Source organism: Schistocerca americana, chromosome 3, assembly GCF_021461395.2.
Source record: "Schistocerca americana isolate TAMUIC-IGC-003095 chromosome 3, iqSchAmer2.1, whole genome shotgun sequence".
In the NCBI taxonomy this organism is placed as follows: Eukaryota; Metazoa; Arthropoda; class Insecta; order Orthoptera; family Acrididae; genus Schistocerca; species Schistocerca americana.
The window spans coordinates 225,037,869-225,060,049 of record NC_060121.1 but is presented as its reverse complement, the minus strand read 5'-3'; the positions used below and the strand labels follow the sequence as shown (position 1 = coordinate 225,060,049).

Genomic DNA, 22,181 nt, shown 5'->3' with positions numbered 1-22,181 from the left:
ATGCCAAGGAAAGTGTTTCTGAAGAAGAGAAATTTGTTAACATAGTGTATAGATATTTCTGAAAGTATTTGTATGGAGTGTAGCCATGTATGGAAGTGAAACATGGACGATAAATAGTTTGGACAAGAGGAGAATAGAAGCTTTCGAAATGTGGTGCTACAGAAAAATGCTGAAGATTAGATGGGTAGATCACATAACTAATGAGGAAGTATTGAATACGATTGGGGAGAAGAGAAGTTTGTGGCACAACTTGACCAGAAGAAGGGATTGGTTGGTAGGACATGTTCTGAGGCATCAAGGGATCACCAATTTAGTATTGGAGGGCAGCATGGAGGGTAAAAATCGTAGAGGGAGACCAAGAGATGAATACACTAAGCAGATTCAGAAGGATGTAGGTTGCAGTAGGTACTGGGAGATGAAGAAGCTTGCACAGGATATATTAGCATGGAGAGCTGCATCAAACCAGTCTCAGGACTGAAGACCACAACAACAACAACAACTGAAGGAGCAACTGAGGAAAAATGGCAGTATTATATATTATCAATATCAAACAATCTAAGTTAAGTGAACATTTCAAATAAGGGTATAGACTAATTGTTTTGAATCTTCATTTTAATAAATGTACTACCTGTAATATTTCAAACTTCCAGAATTTCATTAAAAATTCGTTTAAAAGTGTTAATGATTTTGCCAGCTGAGCTCTGAAAGGTTCCTCTGGGAATTTGAACAAAGGGAGCACACTATGTGAAAAGTAAATTATGACTTAAATTTCATATCAGCTGTCCACTGACACATTCAGTAAAATAAGTTCATGAAAAATGATAACATCTACAACTTTTATAACTGTAAGAGGGCCACCACCATACACTTTTCATTATACATTTTTGTGGTGCGAGCTCCTGTGGCACAGCCTAATTGCAGTCCCATTCCTCATCTTTCCCTGGATGAAGAAATCATAGTGTGGCAGTAATTTCTAGAACAACAGTTTCAAGGTGGAATGTTTTCTGTATAGCCAAAATGCAGAGTTCTGCATCCAAGGCCTCCATCAAATCATCCATTGCTGGGAAAAATTCATCACAGTGAAGGCTGGACTTGTAGGGAAGGAGTAACACCATCATCAAGCTTCATGGTTGTAGCTTGATTCTTTCAAGGTGATGATTAAGACCTTATGCCTAACTTTCAAATGAGTATGACAGTGATGTCAAGAGCTCAGTAGAGCATCATGTCAGATCATGCACTACCCGGAATTAACCTGGTCTGACAAGGTAAATAAGAAAGGAAGAACTGAAATGGTGAAATTTGAAATGTTAGGTGTCCTATGAGATATGCAGACACTTCTCATTTACAAATATCTAGGAAAGATTTTGCAACTTTTAGAATCTCAAAAGTAGGGCCATCCAGTGGTATTCCTGCACTTAAATACTTGTATTTTGCAGTGTTCTTAAGCACAGATCGTGGTAACATAGCAGGATTCATATGCAATAAATAAATTTCTGTATCTGGCAGGAAAATTATTTGGACATCTAAAACAGTTACCGGTATTCAGAGAGCTTAGTTTCAGGGCCCAACATGATTGAAATATTGATTGAAATATTGTGGTCCAGTTTGAGAGCATTCCGGTCACCATTGTCAAAAGCTTTCTCTAAGTCTACAAATGCTAGAAATGTAGGTTTGCCTTTCCTTAATCTTTCTTCTAAGATAAGTTGTAAGGTCAGTATTGCCTCACGTGTTCGACGTTTCTGCGGAATCCAAACTGATCTTCCCCGAGATCGGCTTCTACCAGTTTCTCCATTCGTTTGTAAAGAATTCACGTTAGTATTTTGCAGCTGTGACTTATTAAACTGATAGTTGGGTAATTTTCACATCTGTTAACACTTGCTTTCTTTGGGATTGGAATTATTATATTCTTCTTGAAGTGTGAGGGTATTTTGTCTGTCTCATACATCTTGCTCACCAGATGGTAGAGTTTTGTCAGGACTGGCTCTCCCAAGGCCGTCAGTAGTTCTAATGGAATGTTGTCTACTGCTGGGGCCTTGACTTTAACAATACTTGATTGAATACTGCTCATTAGTCTGGGATCTGCACCAGATGGGACTGATAGAGGAAATACAGATGATCCAGAGAAGAGCTTCATTTCTTTTTTTTTTCTGTCACCTGTCCAGCGTTCCGTTTAAAGCAGATTTCCTCGGTCTTTTTGATAATGGCGAATCAGGTGGCTGGCGATACTTTAACAATATTTGATTGAATACTGCTCATTAGTCCGGGATCCGCACGAGATGGAACAGATTGAGGAAATACAGAAGATCGAAAGAACAGCAGCACATTTGGTTACAAGTTCATTTCGTAAGGGCGAAAGCCTCACGGAGATGCACAATCAACTTCAGTGGCAGTAGTTGCAACAGAGGTGCTCTGCATTATGGAATGGTCTACTGTTAAAATTCTGATAGGGTACGTTCCTTGTGGATGCAACTGATATATATATATACTTACTTACTTACTTATCGCGAATGGACCCAGAAGGATCACGCAAAGCTTTCTGACGTCGTTTCTTCCATACTTCTTTCATTCGTTCTCCATGTTTTCTTTTTCTTTCTTCTGTCCATTTTGTTCGTGGTCTCTTTAGTGCTTCCTTCTCCGACAATACAATCCACTTTTCCACCTTATTTCTAAAAGTTTTTCTATCTTTGACATCTTTAAGTTCAATATTTGCTTTTTGTAAATCTAATTTTACTTGGCTAATCCATGGTGTTGTTGATTTGACTTTTTCTATGTAAGTGAGAATTCTGTTGGTGAGTCGTGTGGGGGGAAGTCTAGTGACATGTCCATAAAATTTTAATCTTCGCCTTCTTATGTCTGCTGCCAGGTTTGATATAGTTTCTGTGGTTCTTCTTGATTGTATCCGGTATCCTTCTTCTGTTAATTTTGGACCTAAAATCTTTCTCATAATTTTGCGTTCTTCTTTTAGTATTTTTTCTAAATCACATTTTGTGTGGAGTGTGAGCGTTTCACTAGCATATAGTGCTGCTGGCTTAATTACTGCGCAGTAGTGTCTGATTTTTGTGTTCGAGGAGATGCATTTTTTATTGTATATTTCATGTGTCATACCATATGCTCTCTTCATTTTCTGTTGTCTGATCTTCTGTGCAACTTTCTCTCCTCCGGTTGGCTCCAAAATTTCACCCATCATATATATATATATAAAATCCTGTCTCCAACAGAGCACATACGGGACATCATCAGATGACGACTCCAGCGTCATCCTCAACTGGCATTAACCGTCCCGGCATTGACCAGCCATGTGTAACATGCATGGAACTCCATTCCACAATCTAACATCCTGCAGCTATATGACATAATTACAATCAATATTCTGGCAGCTACACTGGTTATTAACGTACCAGCATTTCACATTTGCAATAGCTTATCTCGTGCTTACATTAACCTGTGAACTTTCAATGCTAATCACCTAAATATATTACGTAAACAAATGTATTCCCGAAATTTCATTACCTTACATTAATTATTTTGTGGTGCTGTGTTTTTTTCCCATCAGGGTAATTCGCTGATTTCTAATTTCATGTTTAGCTGATAACACATGAATATTTATTCATCAAATGCCGCCATATGTATGAACCATATGCATGTTAATAGCAGGGACCAATGGCCTTTGTAGTCTGGTCCATTCAACCCCCACAGTCCAACCAACCATGTTAATAGCATTTTATTAAGCTCAGAAGTAGACATACTGAAAATAATTAAACTTGTTTTCTGTCAATCATTTCTCTTCTCTATTGCAGCAGCTGAAGATGGCCTTTGAAAGCCGAAACCGGTTATGATGTTACCATAAAAAAGTGATTGAGTTTCAGCCAGGTGTCGGGATACTTTTGATCACATAGTGCAAATACTTGTTGTTCAGCACGTCTGCCGTATTCAGTGAAACAGGAATTTTAAGATGTATTTACGAAATACAGATTGGAAATACGTTTACAACATACTTGACATCAATAAAAAATGTAAGGCGCGATATTCCTTAAGATAGGCTGCAGTTTTGAAGAAAAGTGTTCCAAAAATAAGTTCCCATCTTTTTGTCAATCTGAGCAGGCATGACGGCTGACCACTTTGCATAGCAGCGCCTCTGAGCACAGTGGCGTTCGCAACAATGGCTGAAATCGCTCGTCTGTAGGGGGATCGAAGCCGGCTACCTGTTTCAGGCAATGTCGTCAGCGATCCGGCGCTCGTGATGGGAGTACTTCGTGTCCAGTGATTTGAACACCTGGCTGTAAACTATGGTGGCCGGCCGGTGTGACCGAGCGGTTCTACGCGCTTCAGTCTGGAACCGCACGAGTGCTACGGTCGCAGGTTCGAATTCTGCCTCGGGCATGGATGTGTGTGATGCCCTTAGGTTACTTAGGTTTAAGTATTTCTGAGTTCTAGGGTACTGATGACCTCAGATGTTAAATCCCATAGTGCTCAGAGCCATTTGAACCATTTGTAAACGATGGTAGAGCAGAGTCGATGAGAAACAGACTTATTGCTTGTAAACATGGTACGTGAAGTACTTTATTCATATTACCTGATAGTTTCACGACAACTCGAGAAACGGCAGCTCTGTCTCGTAATTTCAGATTCTCAATAATGGCAATTCTGTCAGGGTGTGTTAATCTAAACAGTGGTAAGTACCAAAAATTTTGTCGCCATAGCACTAACGTGTGTAGTGTTCGTGCCAGGAAAATGTTTTCCAGGGACGATTTGCACAAATCTGAGGATGGTGTGGATAACGACGATTCAGATAAAGATCTTGAATGTATTCCTGAGCGCAAATTGCTAATTGGGTAAACGTAAATAATTATTTAAGTAAAGTATCGGTAAACAACGTTATGTCCCTTACCATAGTTTACGTGAATTTTCTTGACAGTGTGATGGCAGAAATATTAAGGACCATCCTTAACTTTGTTTACGTGCTGTAGCAAGGCGACAATAAAATTAATTTTAATTTTATTCTGTACTGACTCATAGATTAATTTTTGGAATTGTTATACTCCATTGTTGCAGAAATTGTTATCGAAAATCTTGATATTATGAACTGAAACAATTCGGACCATTTGCATTTCCCCCCTAAAGGTTCACATTAATGTTCAAAATGTTCAAACCTGTGTGAATTCATAAGGGACCAAACTGCTGAGGTCATCAGTCCCTGGACTTACACACTACTTAAACTAACTTATGCTAAGAACAACACTCACACCGATGTCCGAGGGAGGACTCGAACATCTGGCGGGAGGGGCCGCGCAATCCGTGACATTGCGCCTCTAACCGCTCGGCCTCTAATTATGTTTCGTTAACTCGCCCAATACGGTAACAGTAGTAAGTCAACGTTAATCTATATTAAGTGCACTCAATTTGCAATTAAACAACGCTAGATACGCACTGACATATTTTTAAGAATAAATTTTGGATGGAATGTACGGTTTTAAAAATATGTCGTTACTCTAAGTGTATTTGAAAACAATGACTAACCTGAATAAAAAGAATAGCAATGTGTGAACTTGAAACAGCATTAAATCTACTCCTATAATATTTGAACAAATTTACAATACATCCAGATCTACACCTATACTCCGCAAGCCACATGGTGGTATGTGGAGGAGGGTATTTCGTGTAACTGTGCCACATCCCCTTCTCCTCTTCCTGTCGCTTACAGTTCATGGGAAGAACGACTGGTGGTAAACCTCCATGTGGGCTCGAATGTCTCTAATTTTATTTTCGTGGAATGTACGTAGGTGGAAGTAGTGATGGGGAGCTCGTGAATGAGTCGTTCAAATGAACGCTTCACTCCAGTGAAGTGTGAACTAACCACTCAATTTCAATGAACTGGTACTTCAAACTCTTCACAGATAGCACACTCCACACTTTTTTCTAGTTCACTCACTCTCTTCCCCTCTCCCTCTCCCACTACATCGGCGCTACGTCACTCATTCTCCCTTCACTTCAGTCCTCCCTCTACTGCCTGTCGACGAATCGCGCGGCGAAATACTCTTAGAACAACAGTTGCACTTTGCTTTCCCATCACCTAAATCGGCGAAGAAACCCCAAATTTCACTACTTTTACGCGATCGCGAGTTGCTAGCCATTGTATAAGCGTGAATAAACACAAAAACTGCTTTCCGAATAAAATAAAGAGGGATTTTACCTGAAATGGTACCAATGACTACAGGTGACAGTTTACGTTTTGAATTTTGAGGGTTATTACTCTCAACAAAAATAAAATCTACAAGAAAACTTCTGAATAATTACTTAACGTAGGTATATAGACTTTGTGACAGTGGTAAACATACTCATTCTATTTTGTAGTTTTCAGTCCATGAATACAACAAATAAGGTTTCACTTGGCAGATAAAGACTTTTTTGGGCGCTTCGTGAGAAAATGTCGAGCTTCATTAAACGTAATACCTTCTTTATATGTGACAGGCTTCTCTGTTTATCTTTCCTTTGTCCCCTTCGACCATGCTCTGTTCAAGTTAACTCAGACGCTGTAAATGTGTAAAACGTTGCGTGCACGTTACTGCATAGTTCGGCCATCTGTTGGTAAACTTATGAAGTATTACGAAGCTTTATTGTACGAGCGAGGCGATGCCAGCGTAGCCGCGGCTGAGCGGCGAACTGGGCAACTTCGCCAGGCTTCCGTACTTCATGAATGAACTACATTTGAACGCTTCACGGCAAAGAGTGAAATGAATGAAGTAGTTCACGGGAATGAACGAGTTCGACCCATCTCTAGGTGGAAGCAATATATCGGTAGCCTCCACAAGGAGCGTACCGCATCGGAATTTTAACAGTAGGCCATACCATAATGCAGAGCGCCTCTGTTGCAACGTCTGCCACTGAAGTTGATTGCGCATCTCCGTGAGGCTTTCGCCCTTACTAAATGAACCTGTAACCAAACGTGTTGCTCTTCTTTGAATCTTCTGTGTTTCCTCTGTCAGTCCCATCTGCTGCGGATCCCGGACTAATGAGCAGTATTCAATCATTGTTAAAGTATCGCCAGCCACCTGATTCGCCATTATCGAAAAGATCAAGGAAATCTGCTTTAAACGGAACGCAGGGAGATGTGACGGAAAAAAAAGCAATGAAGCCAGTAGCGTGCGCCGGGAATCATTCTCGGACATAAAGAGAAGGCACATTGGCAGTAATACCTCGCACGGACAACCTGCAGTGCACCGTGCACATCCAACAGCACTGAATGGGCGGTCGTTCTACTAGCAATATCACGCAAGAGTCCTCGTGAGGGCTATCATCTGAAAACTTAAGGACATCCTTAAGCACATAAATAGAAACATAAAGGTAGCCAAACCAGCACTCCTCGTGCACACACGAAAATAAGTACACTACTGGCCATTAAAATTGCTACACCACGAAGATGACGTGCTACAGACGCTAAATTTAACCAACAGGAAGAAGATGCAGTGATATGCAAATGATTAGCTTTTCAGAGAATTCACACAAGGCTGGCGCCGGTGGCGACACCTACAACGTGCTGACATGAGGAAAGTTTCCAACCGATTTCTCAAACACAAACAGCAGTTGACCGGCGTTGCCTGGTGAAACGTTGTTGTGATGCCTCGTGTAAGGAGGAGAAATGCGTACCATTACGTTCCCGACTTCGATAAAGGTCGCAATTGCGGTTTATCGTATCGCGACATTGCTGCTCGCGTTGGTCGAGATCCAATGACCGTTAGCAGAATATGGAATCGGTGGATTGAGGAGGGTAATACGGAACGCCGTGTTGGAACTCAACGGCCTCTTATCACTAGCAGTCGAGATGACAGGCATCTTATCTGCATGGCTGTAACGGATTGTGCAGCCACTTCTCGATCCCTGAGTCAACAGATGGGGACGTTTGCAAGACAACAATTATCTGCACGAACAGTTCGACGACGTTTGCAGCAGCACGGACTATCAGCTCGGACACCATGGCTGCGGTTACCCTTGACGCTGCATCACAGACAGGAGCGCCTGCGACGGTGTGCTCAACGACGAAACTGGGTGCACGAATGGCGAAACTTCATTTTTTCTGATGAATCCAGGTTCTCTTTACAGCATCATGATGGTCGGATCTGTGTTTGGCGACATCGTAGTGAACGCACATTGGAAGCGTGTATTCGTCATCGCCATACTGGCGTATCACCCGACGTGATGGATGGTATGGGGTGCCATTGGTCACACGTCTCGGTCACCTCTTGTTCGCACTGACGGCACTTTGAACAGTGGACGTTACATTTCTGATGTGTTACGACCCGTGGCTCTACCCTTCATTCGATCCCTGCGAAACCCTACATTTCAGCAGGATAATGCACGATGGTATGTTGCAGGTCCTGTACGGGCCTTTCTGGATACAGAAAATATTCGACTGCTGCCCTGGTCAGCACATTCTCCAGATCTCTCACCAACTGAAAACGTCTGGTCAATGGTGGCCGAGCAACAGGTTCGTCACAATACGCCAGTCACTACTCTTGAACTGTGGTATCGTGTTGAAGCTGCATGGGCAGCTGTACCTGTACACCGCATGCAAGCTCTGTTTGACTCAATGCCCAGGCATATCAAGAGGTGGTTGTTCTGGGTACTGATTTCTCAGGATCTATGCACCCAAATTGCGTGAAAATGTAATCACATGTCAGTTCTAGTATAATATATTTGTCCAATGAATACCCATTTATCATCTGCATTTCTTCTTGGTGTAGCAATTTTAATGGCCAGTAGTGTAATATCCTATGGTTACAACGAATTGCAGATGAAATCGGCTGACCCAAACAATACCTGAATGTAACAGTTTGTGAGGAAATGAAATGGTACGATCACACAGTATCAGCTGTATGTAAAGGAGTTGGCAGAATTTGCTTCATTGGTAACATAAGAGGAAAATACAGAAGACTAGCTACAAAAAACTTGTGCTTCTCATCCTAGACTACTGCACAGGTGTGTTGGATCCGTACCAATAGCAGTAATGGGAGACACTGGACGTATACAAAGGATGGCAGCGCTAGTGGTCACAGAAATTTGTGGCCCACCGAAAATTTTGGAAATTTGTGGTAGGATCCTATGCGACCAAATTGCTGAGGTCATCAGTCCCTAGGCATACACACTACTTAATCGAACTTAAACTGACTTACGCTAAGGACAACACACACACGCTCATGCCCGATGGAGGAGTCGAACCCCCTACGGGGAGGCCACGCGGACCCAGGGGAGACGCTAAAAAAGAACTGAAATAACAGGAACCTGAAAATATATGCAAACTATCCCGTAATGCCTACTTACGAAATTTCAAGAACTATCTTTAATGGTAGAGCTAGGAATATACCACAACCTACTCCGTATCGTTCCCTAAGGGACCGAAAGAGAAGATCACACTAATTAGAGGTGTACAAGCTATTATTCTTTCCGCTTCCGCCCTCGTATGTGGATGGAACGGGAAGAAGCAGTTATATCTGTTATGGTGCGTATACAGCATTGCTAGTCGCTAGTGCGGCTGTAGTTTGCCCCACGCGGAAGTAGTGGCGTCCAGTGTGAATAGAGGTGTGAATGGAATCACTCGCACGCACGCGTGGAGGAAGAGTCATGCAACCTACACGCATGTCTCTCCTTGTGTGTGGGGCAAGCACAGCTGCACGACGACTAGGCGTAAGGCACACAGGTGTAAACGCACCTTTATGAGGTGTACCCTTGGTTATGTACTTCACAGTGGTTTGCCAAGTAAGGATGTCGATGTAAACGTAGGTGCTCAAAACTCAGACACCATTCAATATAAAGACTGACAGGCTCGGTAACTCGAAAACATCGTTAAGTGAAGCACACACAGCAATTATATTATGTGCTATAAATTTTAATTGTCTTTTATATATTGTGTTAAAAACATTAAAAAGTTTAATACATGCAAATAACACAACTACACCTGCTACCACAAACTAAACAGACAGCACAAAGAGGGCACTTGAGTGTGTGTGTGAAATCTTGAGGGACTTAACTGCTAAGGTCATCAGTCCCTAAGCTTACACACTACTTAACCTAAATTATCCTAAGGACAAAAACACACACCCATGCCCGAGGGAGGTCTCGAACCTCCGCCGGGACCGGCAGCACAGTCTTTGACTGCAGCGCCCGAGACCGCTCGGCTAGTCCCGTGCGGCAGAGGGCACTTGAGATCATTCTCGTGCTCTTCTACTTCAAATCCCGAAATCGGGAGTTCGAGGTAATATCAGTCCTCCACTAACAGAAACGTAAACACGTACACTAAGACGTTTAGAAAATCTCCCTAGCCGGCCGCTGTGGCCGAGCGGTTCTAAGCGATTCAGTCCGGAACCGCACAGCTGCTACGGTCGCAGGTTCGAATCCTGCCTCGGGCATGGATGTGTGTGACGTCCTTAGGTTGGTCAGGTTTAAGTAGTTCTAAGTCTAGGGGACTGACGACCTCAGCTGTTAAGTCCCATAGTGCTTAGGGCCATTTGAACCATTTTTGAAAAACTCCCTAACCCTGTACTACATGAAACATTACTGAGGCGTTCACATCAGACGAATTAGCCTACTTGGTCTGATTTGAACAGTAATGGCCCAGCTGCAATACAGACAGCAAAAACGTCTAAGACTACCGATACCAACACCTCACCAGTCTTCGAAATATTGCAGAGAAAACTGAAATTGTTAAGCGAGGGAAATACATCAGTCCCGGTGGCACACCCCCGTAACGCCGCTTGTTTTTGAGGCATACTGCCTCAGTAAGTTCTGAGTAAACAATCCTCACCTGTAGGCCGAAATGGGCGCTGCAGCCTTGTCGGTGCTGATGATTTTCTTGATGGTTTTGGACATTGCGGCGGTTAGTACGTATTACGAGCAGGCGGACGGCACTGACAGTGCCGCTGCTAACCCGACTGTATAAATACTTTCTTGGCCCCCCTGGCTATGATCGAGGTCACCTAGAAGGCGGTTATCGTGCAGTTCTCCTCCGGCGTCTCATCGGCGCTTATCGCCAGGCAGGATGATCAACAAACGGTCGCGATGCTGGCAGGCGTGCTTGTCATTCCTGCGTACGAGAAAAAGTCAGACACGCTTATTCATGCCACCATACAGCTTTTCAGCACGTTTTGAAGCAGCATGTGCTCTACTGCTGCATACATAGGAAAGTTAAAATGCCAGGAAACAGTGGCGAGATAATGGAAAAGCTGTAGAAGATCGACGCTCGTACAACTGACCCTCAACGTTGATACTCGAACATGAAAAAAAAAAAGAAAGAGAAAAGACTGTGCAGACCGAACTCACATCATGCCACACCACAGAGACAGTAATATCAGCTCAGTATCAGCTCGACAGAAAAAAGAACATGCAATAGACAGTGACTAGTAACAAGTGTACTCAGGACCATTTGGCGAGAAGTCTCAAAACTGTTTCCTCATTCCTTCAGCCTGAATTTAATATGAGTTGCTCTCCTGTCCCCTGCTTCCTTTCCACCGTCCATCCCCCTACCATCACCCACCTCCCCTGCTCTTGGTACTGAAGTAAGACCCATTACTATCCGATTACAACAATGACGACAAATCACTTGAAGTAGTATATCTGGGAGTAACAGTCCGGAGCTTAAAGTTAGTCCTAGGAAATGCGGCTGCCAGACTGACAAGAAACCCCTTCAGTGCGAGATCTTCAGTAAGGCTTGAAACACGTATGTAACGTAGCAGCGATGGTGAGGCACGTTAAAATCTTTGACCAGAGAGCCTATTATCGTGGTTAGTCTGCGCTTGACCGCGCGAGTGTTGCGAGCAGTACGCTAGTAGCAGTAGGCCAGTGCAGTCTGTCGATAGCAGTAGCTCAGTTCAGTTGCGTCCAGTAGTCGGTCGGTAGTAGTCGTGCAGTACAGTTGCGAGCAGTCTGTCAGTGGGCAGTCTGTGAGCAGTGCAGTATGTCGGTAGTAGCAGTCGAGTGCATTTGTGTGTGTGAGGAGTCGGTGAGCGTCCACATGGCATTCTGGTCAAGATGCTGAGTGAGGTATATTGTTAATTAAGGTAATCATCAGATAATGTAAAGTTTATTTATTGTAATTAATTTTCAACAAGTGCCCCAATAATAATTTTGATTTCAAAGCAATATTTTTAACAAAAGAAGCATTTAATTGAACCAACGATTTCCTTCCATTTCCCTTAAAGAAAAGTTTCAGTTAAACTTAAAAAAAAAAATATTATTTGCTATGCAGTTCCTCCAAGCCGTGGCCAACAATAAGAGCAGAAATTTGACGAGCAGTTTCAATGAGGTAAGAAATTAATTCTGATTTTTTTTTTGCACAGGGCCAAAAACTGATATTTCGGTTTAATTGAATTTTCATTATCACTGAGATTTTCTTATCACTGAATTGACTTTCATCATTTTTGTGACAGCTTATACTTTGAGTCAGATTGCGATTCTCATTTTTTTATTGTCATTAAATTTAATTGCTAGGGACGATATTGCTTCTTGGCTCCATTTCTATTAAATATTGTCTTTTCTTTTAAAATTTTTGTGGGGAGGTTACACTTGGCGACACCCAGTCCAGGATCGTATTTCGTTGAGAGTCTTTTGAAAAACAGTCAGATATCTGCTCTTATTTGCTTAAGTATAATTAGGATTTGGCGCTACGCTTTTACTAATCTTGTGACTTTCTTTCTACAGGTCAACGGCAATTCGTTGCTCTGTTGTATTTGTTTGTTGCCTTTTTGTATTTGTGCTTATTTCTTTTGTGAATAATTGTGACTATTGTGAAAATGCCGCGAAAGACTGTCAATAGTGTATCGCGAGGTATTACGAACGAAATTACTGACTTAAACAACGTGACCGATAGTAATTGTGACACGCAGTATAATGATGACAATCCTGCGTTCACTGACAATCAGTGCATTCCAACCACTAATGATGTAGACCTTAATGATGAACAAACGAACTCGATTGTGTCTTCTGTTGATTTGACGACAATTGATGACGCGGGGCGCACTATTGTAATGAGCGCTGCCGAGCTTAACACACCCGATTTAGAAAATTCAAATAACGTACAGACAAATTTTTCGAACGAAAATAGTCAGTGTACTGAAAATTCGACGGATTCATTTAACGCGACAATTGCAGGTACACAATCAAACAGCACAGATAATGGAGTAGGTAATGTTACTAGGGGTCAATTTGTGGCATTTTTGCTACAAAATTTCAAACAACTTAGTGAACAGTTTAGACAACTTAATGAAAAACTTGATGAGCAGAACAAACGACTGGAAGAAGAAAACAAACAATTTAGAGAACGGAACAAACAATTTTCTGAAAGAATTAAACAGCCGAGAGAAAAACACGATAATGTTAATGAACAGAACAGACAAGTTAGTGAACAGAATACAGCTGTTACCGTGCAATGCCAGGACATTAAAGAGCAATTACGTGTGAATACTAAGACTTGTGCTAATAACAGTAATGAAAAAGTTGGCACTGTTGCACAAGAATTACATAGTACACGTGTAAGCACAACAGAATTACATAAAGACGAAGTTAAAGCAGTCACTGAACAATGTTCGGCAAACGCAACACAGATACACGAAGTTAATGTAGTTACTGAACAATGCCGTAAAAACGCAGTACAGATAAGCGACGAGTTTAATTTAGAGCCACTGGAAGTTTCACACACTCTGAATACGGAAATTGTTAATAAAAGTGAACGACACAACAACCAAATTGACGAAAGTATTAAAGTAACAGAATTAACAATTATTTCAGTCACCAATACGTCACAGAACCCGCCACGTTGCGAGCATTTGTCAGAGTCACGCAGCGTGTATAATGTGAACAATTTACAGAGACTACGCGAATTAAAATCCGAAAAGATACGCGACTTAGAATCTGAAAAGCTACGCAACTTGAAATCCGAAATGACACAGACGAACAGATTCACACACAAACCCGAACGTGTTTTCAAATTCAATGACGAGAACGTAGATTACGAGCAATTTTTATCCGCAAGAAAATGTAAAGAATTAAATAATGGCGGAGCACAGATACACGATTTGCACTGTATACGACAATTTATTTTTGTACTTTCACTGCTATTACCTGTAATGCAGAAGCTAGCTTTGAACCTGATGCGACAATTTGCTATTGCATTTTCATCAGCATTATCTATTATGCAGAAATTGGAATTAGCAAGAATACAACAATTTGCTTTTGAATTTTTACCGCTATTGCGTGCAACGCAAAAGCTAAAATTTATTTGCAGTGCGTAATAGACCTCAGGGGATTCATTACGCTTTAATGAATATGTGCCGTAGCGAGCATAGGGCCCCGAGCTGTAGTAGTGCTGTCTCATCTTTAGTTTTCTGCACTGCTGCCTTCTCTTCTACTATCCTTTATATCTATCCAAACTGCTTTTTAACTATTGCTCTACCTAGTATTAAGAAACGAGTAATGAAAACCCGATGTGACAAACTTTTACCGAATGTGACAATTTTCAGTAGGCACTCCAGAACCAGCGTAATTTTAATAACGGATAAAATCGTAATCATCAGTATGTGTAAAATTAACAGCAAACGCATTTTTTGGTAACAATAGACCTTTTCACCACAATAGCATGAAAGTGAGCCGCTTAGCATACGTAACCAACAATGCGGTCTGCAAGGTCAACCAAACTTTAATGTTTCGCCGCGTGCACGTATAGTCCCAGCTCCAACAAATAGTAACGCATGGCAGCAAAGAAATAACTACGTACAGACAACACACTATTTCAACTCGTATCGCAATGCGCCGTATAGAAATTACTATCATGACAGACGTAAAAAAAAAATGATGAGCACAATTTTCAGCGTACATTTAATAACAGTCGATCTTATGAGCAGCAACAACATCAGCAACAACAAATAATCATGAATGAAACAGACAATAGGTGTCATCCATAGCGTAAGACGTCAGGAAGAAATAGCAGAGCAGTTCAAATAGTCGAAATACCACAGCATCCTCCCGTAAATAATAACACGTACGATAGATTTTAACCAGATACAGCACAGATTGCATATTACAGTAACGCAAACATTACTTTTGACACGCAGAATTTTGCTCACGAGAATGTTATTTGAAACATGCTCTGTTGAATGCACCACTTTTATCGCACCCAGATCTTACCAGAAATTTTTCCATTGCCACCGACAGTTCTAACACCGCTTTAGGCGTACACATTTTCCAGGAAATTGAAGAAGATGGTTCTACAGTAATTAAAAACATCGCATTTGCAAGCCGCATTCTGTCACCTGCTGAGCGAAATTATTCCGTTACAGAACTGGAAACATTATGTGTTGTATGGGCTTTCACGAGATTTCGGCACTTTCTTTATGGCAGACATACCACCGTTTACACAGACCACAGAGCGATACAATTTTTACTTTCGGCCAAATTCACTCACGACAGATTAAGCAGATGGAAACTTTATTTACAGGAATTTAATTTTACGATAATTCACATTCCCGGCACACAAAATGTTATAGCAGACGCACTATCGCGTTCTCTCGGCAACAATCAGCAAGACGTAGCAACCAACTTCTGCAAAACAAATTTCAGTGTCATGTACATTCAGCAAGTTGCATTTGAAAACTTTATTTCATCGTCATTACAGGACATAGCACAAGAGCAAAATAAAGACAATGTGTGGAAAGAAATTAAACACCTTTGGCAAGATAGGAATAATGTTACGATTAGAAACCACTACACTGTACGCAATGACATTCTGTTTCGCCGCTCTCATCCTGACAGCAACAATTGGTTATTATGCATTCCTGACGAACTGGTTAACAAACTAATCTGGTTCACTCATTTAAGTTACGCACATTACAGAGCACGAAAATGTTTTCTTATACTGAGACAGAACTGTTATTTTACTAACATGGAGAAACGTATACGACGAGTTTTAGCGTCTTGTAAAATTTGCCAGAAAGCTAAATCAGACACCACTTCACATATTCCTCCTTTATATCCCATTGTACCCGTTAAATTAAGACACATGGCCGCTGTAGACATTTTTGGTCCGATTCCGAGAACTAACAGAGGTTTTTGCTACATATTTGTCGCTGTTGAGCTCACTTCAAAATTTGTTACTTTCACTCCGTTACGCAAAGCTACTGCTAAAACTGTTTCAAAAGCATTTGTAAAACATTTTCTATTTCATGTAGGGCATGTGATGAAAGTAATTTCTGACAATGGATCTCAATTTCGTTCTGGCATATGGACACGTATGTTACGAGCTAGAAACATTTCTCCGATTTATATATCCAAGTACCATGCTTCTTCGAACCCTTGTGAACGGTTAATGAAAGAAATTGGCAAGCTGTGCCGAATATACTGCCACAAAAGACATATTGATTGGGATACACACATACTCTCATTCCAAGATGTAATTAATTCCATTCCAAATGAATCCACTATGCTATCTCCATCTGTTATACTGAAAAACGTTGAGCCACCAAACAAAATTAAAGAATTAGTAAACTTCCCTAAATGTCGTCGACTAAGACACCACGAAATAATTGACATTGCGCTGAACAACATCAAACGTGCCGCAGAGCGCCGGAGAAGACAGCAAAAACAGGTTTGTACACGCCGTGACTTTCACGTTGGACAGAAGATATTAGTGCGTACACACTATTTATCCAGCAAATTAAAAGGTAAGTGCAGTAAATTTGAACTTCTATACGCAGGTCCATATCGGATTCGCAGCATTCCTCATCCCAATGTTGTACACGTCGAAACTTTGAGAACCAGAAAATCGAAAGGCAATCACCATATCTCAAACATTAAACCGTTTATTGAGTGAAACCACTTTATGATGTAACATGCTATGATGCCATTTACTTATGCAATTATATTCACATGACTAATTACTGATGATTATCGTATTTTTTCTTGGCAAGTGCCCGGCAAGGTAAGGTTAGCAGGTCGTTTTTCTTGTCGTTACACATCAGACCGTGCACATTTTCCATTTTTTTTGTGTATATGATTGTACTCCAGTTTTGTTTGTATGTACTGTGAAATAGTTAAGATATAACACACACCAGTTGACCTTGACATTTGTTGCCCTATGACATCTCAAGATCGTGACTGTTTTACATTTTCTGCTGCTGCATTGTGATATTCTCTGTACATTTTGGCTTTGAACACTGTCAATGTCTTTGACATATTACGTTTTCTGTCATGTTATGCTGTATGGTTAATTATGTTACCATAAACCAGTCATTATTTAGTGGGTATATGATTTAAATGCAAGACATTAATCTCTGTTCATCAATTTCAGAAAGAAATGATGCGTGTAAGAAATAAATTCAACAGAAATGGGAATTTCACCTACGGAATAAACGAAAGAAGATGCAATAACTTTATGAGGAAGAGTAAATGGATCAGAATTAACAAGCATCAACAAGAATATGCTATACTCATCGTAGAATAGCAGTCTTAACTAATTTTTTCTTTCAGAATACAAGGTGATTGATGCAGGCTGTCAGACAGAACTACACATCTTAGTTTTAGTGATGAAATATGCTAGAGATAAGGAATAGTTGTATAATGAGTAATGAAGTGATTTTTTTGCAGATGATAATGAATGCTGATGAATAATGATGAAGAATATGCTATTATGAATAATGAAGTTTTTTCTTTACAGGTGATGATAATAATGAAGTTATGATAATATGGATAATGAAGTGATTGATAATGAAGTTTTTTTTTTTCTTTACAGATGAGGATAATGTTGAAGTTATGTATTTATGCTAAGTAGTTATTTAAGTATTTGTTGCAGTTTGTTTTGACAGCAGGTGTTATATTGCATAGTAGGATGACGGAAAGTTTTGGAAAGGACAGCTATGGAACACATTTTTATACACATTTCACTACCTGTTAATTCGAAGTTCACTACTTTTCAGCATAGTGTGCGTTTCTTCTTTCAGGTCAATAATCCATTTTGTATTTTTTCCAGGTGAAGTTTTTCATGATACTTACTAAACCTGTTACTTATTATACCTGTTCTAGTACTTGCATTTTTATTTTTTACCCATTTGTGTCTATCATTTATAAATGTGATCACATGTACTGCCTTGTTACATAACCTTGCTACAGCTGACTCATGACGAATGACGTTAACTATCCTCATTTGCAGCAATAGGTCAAAAGCAAATAGTGTTATGCCTCAGCAATTAATTATCGATCCCAACGCAATGCATTGCTAACAAAAAAATGTATTACCAGTCCCAAATAGTGATGCCAGTTTGAGAAAGTTCTGAGTAATGCTGAACAGCAATGAATAATATGTCACTTGGAAAATGATTAATTAATTATGCTATGCTTTGTAATTGGAAATGAATGCGATTGTTTCATAATGCTTTGTAATTAGGAGAAGGCTAATGATTAATACTATATTGGAATGACAAATAATTAATTAACTATGCCATACTTTGTAACTGGAAAAGAATGCGATTGTTTCATAATGCTTTGTAATTAGGAGAAGGCTAATGATTATTACTATATTGGAATGACACATAATTAATTAACTATGCTATACTTTGTAACTGGAAAAGAATGCGATTGTTTCATAATGCTTTGTAATTAGGAGAAGGCTAATGATTATTACTATATTGGAATGACACATAATTAATTAACTATGCTATACTTTGTAACTGGAAAAGAATGCGATTATTTAATAATGCTTTGTAACTAGGAAAAGAAGGTTACTGATTCTATGTACAACAATTAATGAACATTTTTCTGTAATACTACATACATGGTACAGAAATGTTCAATAACTGGGCTATGAATGCCGCAAACTACTAATGAAGAATGATATGTGACTTAATGTCCTTCACCTTATGAGCTAACTACCCTGAATTACTGCAATGTCCATTTGTCCTGTCTATCCTAGTGATCATGGAGCACTATCTTTGGTTTTGCACTAATTCTACGTTGGTGTGCCTTGTAAGAGCGTGGTGTTGACACGACGTGCTGTCCACCACCGTGAGCGATGAAGACGTTATTATGGTCCCACTGTTTGGTGTACCTAGTGTACTGCCAAAATGAGAACATGGAACATTGCTACGACAGTTCAGTGTCTTGGCTACACTGATAAATTCTGATGGGAAAAGAACTTCAAATTGTGTCACTTGGTGTTGTACTTCTGTGGAAAGATATGGACTTTCAGAACAGCTGTGTGCAATCTAAAGTGCTACAACCATGATGCAATCCTTCCCTTTCCTATCCTAATTCTTGTCACATAGTGAAAATCATTTTTTTGCTAACATCATTTATGTTCATGGGTTATACATTTTTTTTTTCGATTCGCTGAACTCCAGTGCGAGTACACTTATGGCACTTGTCAATATGATTTTTTGCCATTATGTTTATTTGTTGTGAAAATGCTAAAGACATTTTTTCGATTTGTTCTGAAGTACAGCATATGTACACTCTTGTCTTTTATATTGTATATACATTTTTATTTTAATGATATGTTCTGAACTACAGTGCATGTGCACTAATGTTATGTGTTAATATGTTTTCTACTGAACTTCAGTGCCTGTGCACTTTTCTCATTTTTCAATATGATTTGTACTCATTCTGTATGTTCAATACTTCAGTGCGTATGCACTTATGTCATTTCTTACTCATTGTATGTACATTTCGTCATTTGCTGATATGTTCTCAACTCCAGTGCGAGTACACTCATGTCACTTGTCAACATGATTTTTTTGCCATTCTGTTTATGCTAAAGAATTTTTTCAGTACCTGTGCACTTTGATATCTGTCAAATAATTTTTATATACATTTTTCTGATTTGCTACTATGTTTTGTACTCACATTTTGTCTTTGTCTGATATATTTTGTACTCGGTGCGTGTGCACCACATTTAATTTATGTACTAAATTTGAATATTCTGTAAATTGTAAAAATTTCTTGCGATGGCAAGTCCAAATGACTCACCATCGCTGCCAAATTTTTGCCCCCCAGTGGAGGGTTATGAAACACGTATGTAACGTAGCAGCGATGGTGAGGCACGTTAAAATCTTTGACCAGAGAGCCTATTATCGTGGTTAGTCTGCGCTTGACCGCGCGAGTGTTGCGAGCAGTACGCTAGTAGCAGTAGGCCAGTGCAGTCTGTCGATAGCAGTAGCTCAGTTCAGTTGCGTCCAGTAGTCGGTCGGTAGTAGTCGTGCAGTACAGTTGCGAGCAGTCTGTCAGTGGGCAGTCTGTGAGCAGTGCAGTATGTCGGTAGTAGCAGTCGAGTGCATTTGTGTGTGTGAGGAGTCGGTGAGCGTCCACATGGCATTCTGGTCAAGATGCTGAATGAGGTATATTGTTAATTAAGGTAATCATCAGATAATGTAAAGTTTATTTATTGTAATTAATTTTCAACAAGTGCCCCAATAATAATTTTGATTTCAAAGCAATATTTTTAACAAAAGAAGCATTTAATTGAACCAACGATTTCCTTCCATTTCCCTTAAAGAAAAGTTTCAGTTAAACTTAAAAAAAAAAAAAATATCATTTGCTATGCAGTTCCTCCAAGCCGTGGCCAACAATAAGAGCAGAAATTTGACGAGCAGTTTCAATGAGGTAAGAAATTAATTCTGATTTTTTTTTGCACAGGGCCAAAAACTGATATTTCGGTTTAATTGAATTTTCATTATCACTGAGATTTTCTTATCACTGAATTGACTTTCATCATTTTTGTGACAGCTTATACTTTGAGTCAGATTGCGATTCTCATTTTTTTATTGTCATTAAATTTAATTGCTAGGGACGATATTGCTTCTTGGCTCCATTTCTATTAAATATTGTCTTTTCTTTTAAAATTTTTGTGGGGGGGTTACAGGCTCATTTCAAAGTGTTTTGTTAACATTTATGACAGGAAAAGTAGTGCTAGTGACTCGTTATGTGCATCAGGAGGACCACAGAAAATGAGCGTCCGGGTGGGTGGTACACAGATAAGCCTTCTATGTATGTATTACACTTTAGAAAATGGACATCGTCGACATTCAAGAGATGTTCAAAACTAACCATTAACTTGCACCATGAACACCGAATGAAAAATGGCGCGCCATAGTGATCACAAAGGTTCGCACCATAAAGATCGAAGGCGAGCTCATAGGAATTACAAAACATACAGGACGTTCAGCTAGGTATCCACTCTTGAAGAAAGTATATCGATTGCAGTGAACACATAGTGTGTTGTGGGGCGATCACTCTGTTGAATAAATAATTCAGAATCCAAGATCGCTTAAACACTGTTTACTAGATGACCGGTTTCACCACACTAAAGGTGCCATCATCGGATCTGTGAAGATATAACATGACAGGTTTGCGGGGGGCTTACATGAGTTACACTATATACTGGGTGATCAAAAAGTTAGTATAAATTTGAAAACTGAATAAATCACGGAATAATGTAGATAGAGAGGTACAAATTGACACACATGCTTGGAATGACTTGGGGTTTTATTAGAACAAAAAAAAACACAAAAAGTTCAAAAATGTCCGACAGATGGCGCTACGTCTGATCAGAATAGCAATAATTAGCATAACAAAGTAAGAGAAAGCAAAGATGATGTTCTTTACAGGAAATGCTCAATATGTCCACCATCATTCCTGAACAATAGCTGTAGTCGAAGAATAATGTTGTGAACAGCACTGTAAAGCATGTCTGGAGTTATGGTGAGGCATTGGCGTCGGATGTTGTCTTTCAGCATCCCTAGAGATGTCGGTTGATCACGATACACTTGCGACTTCAGGTAACCCCAAAGCCAATAATCGCACGGACTGAGGTCTGGGGACCTGGGAGGCCAAGCATGACGAAAGTGGCGGCTGAGCACACGATCATCACCAAACGACGCGCGCAAGAGATCTTTCACGCGTCTAGCAATTGTTTTTTTATTTTTTTGTTCTAATAAAACCCCATGTCATTCCAAGCATGTGTGTCAATTTTTACCTCTCTGTCTACATTATTCCGTGGTTTATTAAGTTTTCAAATTTATACTGACTTTTTGATCACCCGGTACATTACTATTAGTACAGCATCACATACGTGGATGTAGCTTAACATGCGTAAATAACTTGGATATAACGATACAAGAGGCAAACCAGCTGATATAAAAACATTGTCGCAGAAA

At 40.0% G+C, this 22,181-nt stretch overlaps 1 protein-coding gene across 1 annotated transcript in view; it reads right to left on the bottom strand.

The window, feature by feature from the left end:
* Positions 1-10,944, bottom strand: part of LOC124605814 (2-iminobutanoate/2-iminopropanoate deaminase-like) — a 29,154-nt gene extending 18,210 nt beyond the window's left edge. Inside the window, exon 1 of the mRNA XM_047137722.1 lies at positions 10,796-10,944. Within this exon, the coding sequence (XP_046993678.1) occupies positions 10,796-10,860 (65 nt within the window). The 5' untranslated portion in view covers positions 10,861-10,944. The remainder of the gene's footprint in view (positions 1-10,795) is intronic.
* Between the last annotated feature and the right edge of the window lie 11,237 nt (positions 10,945-22,181).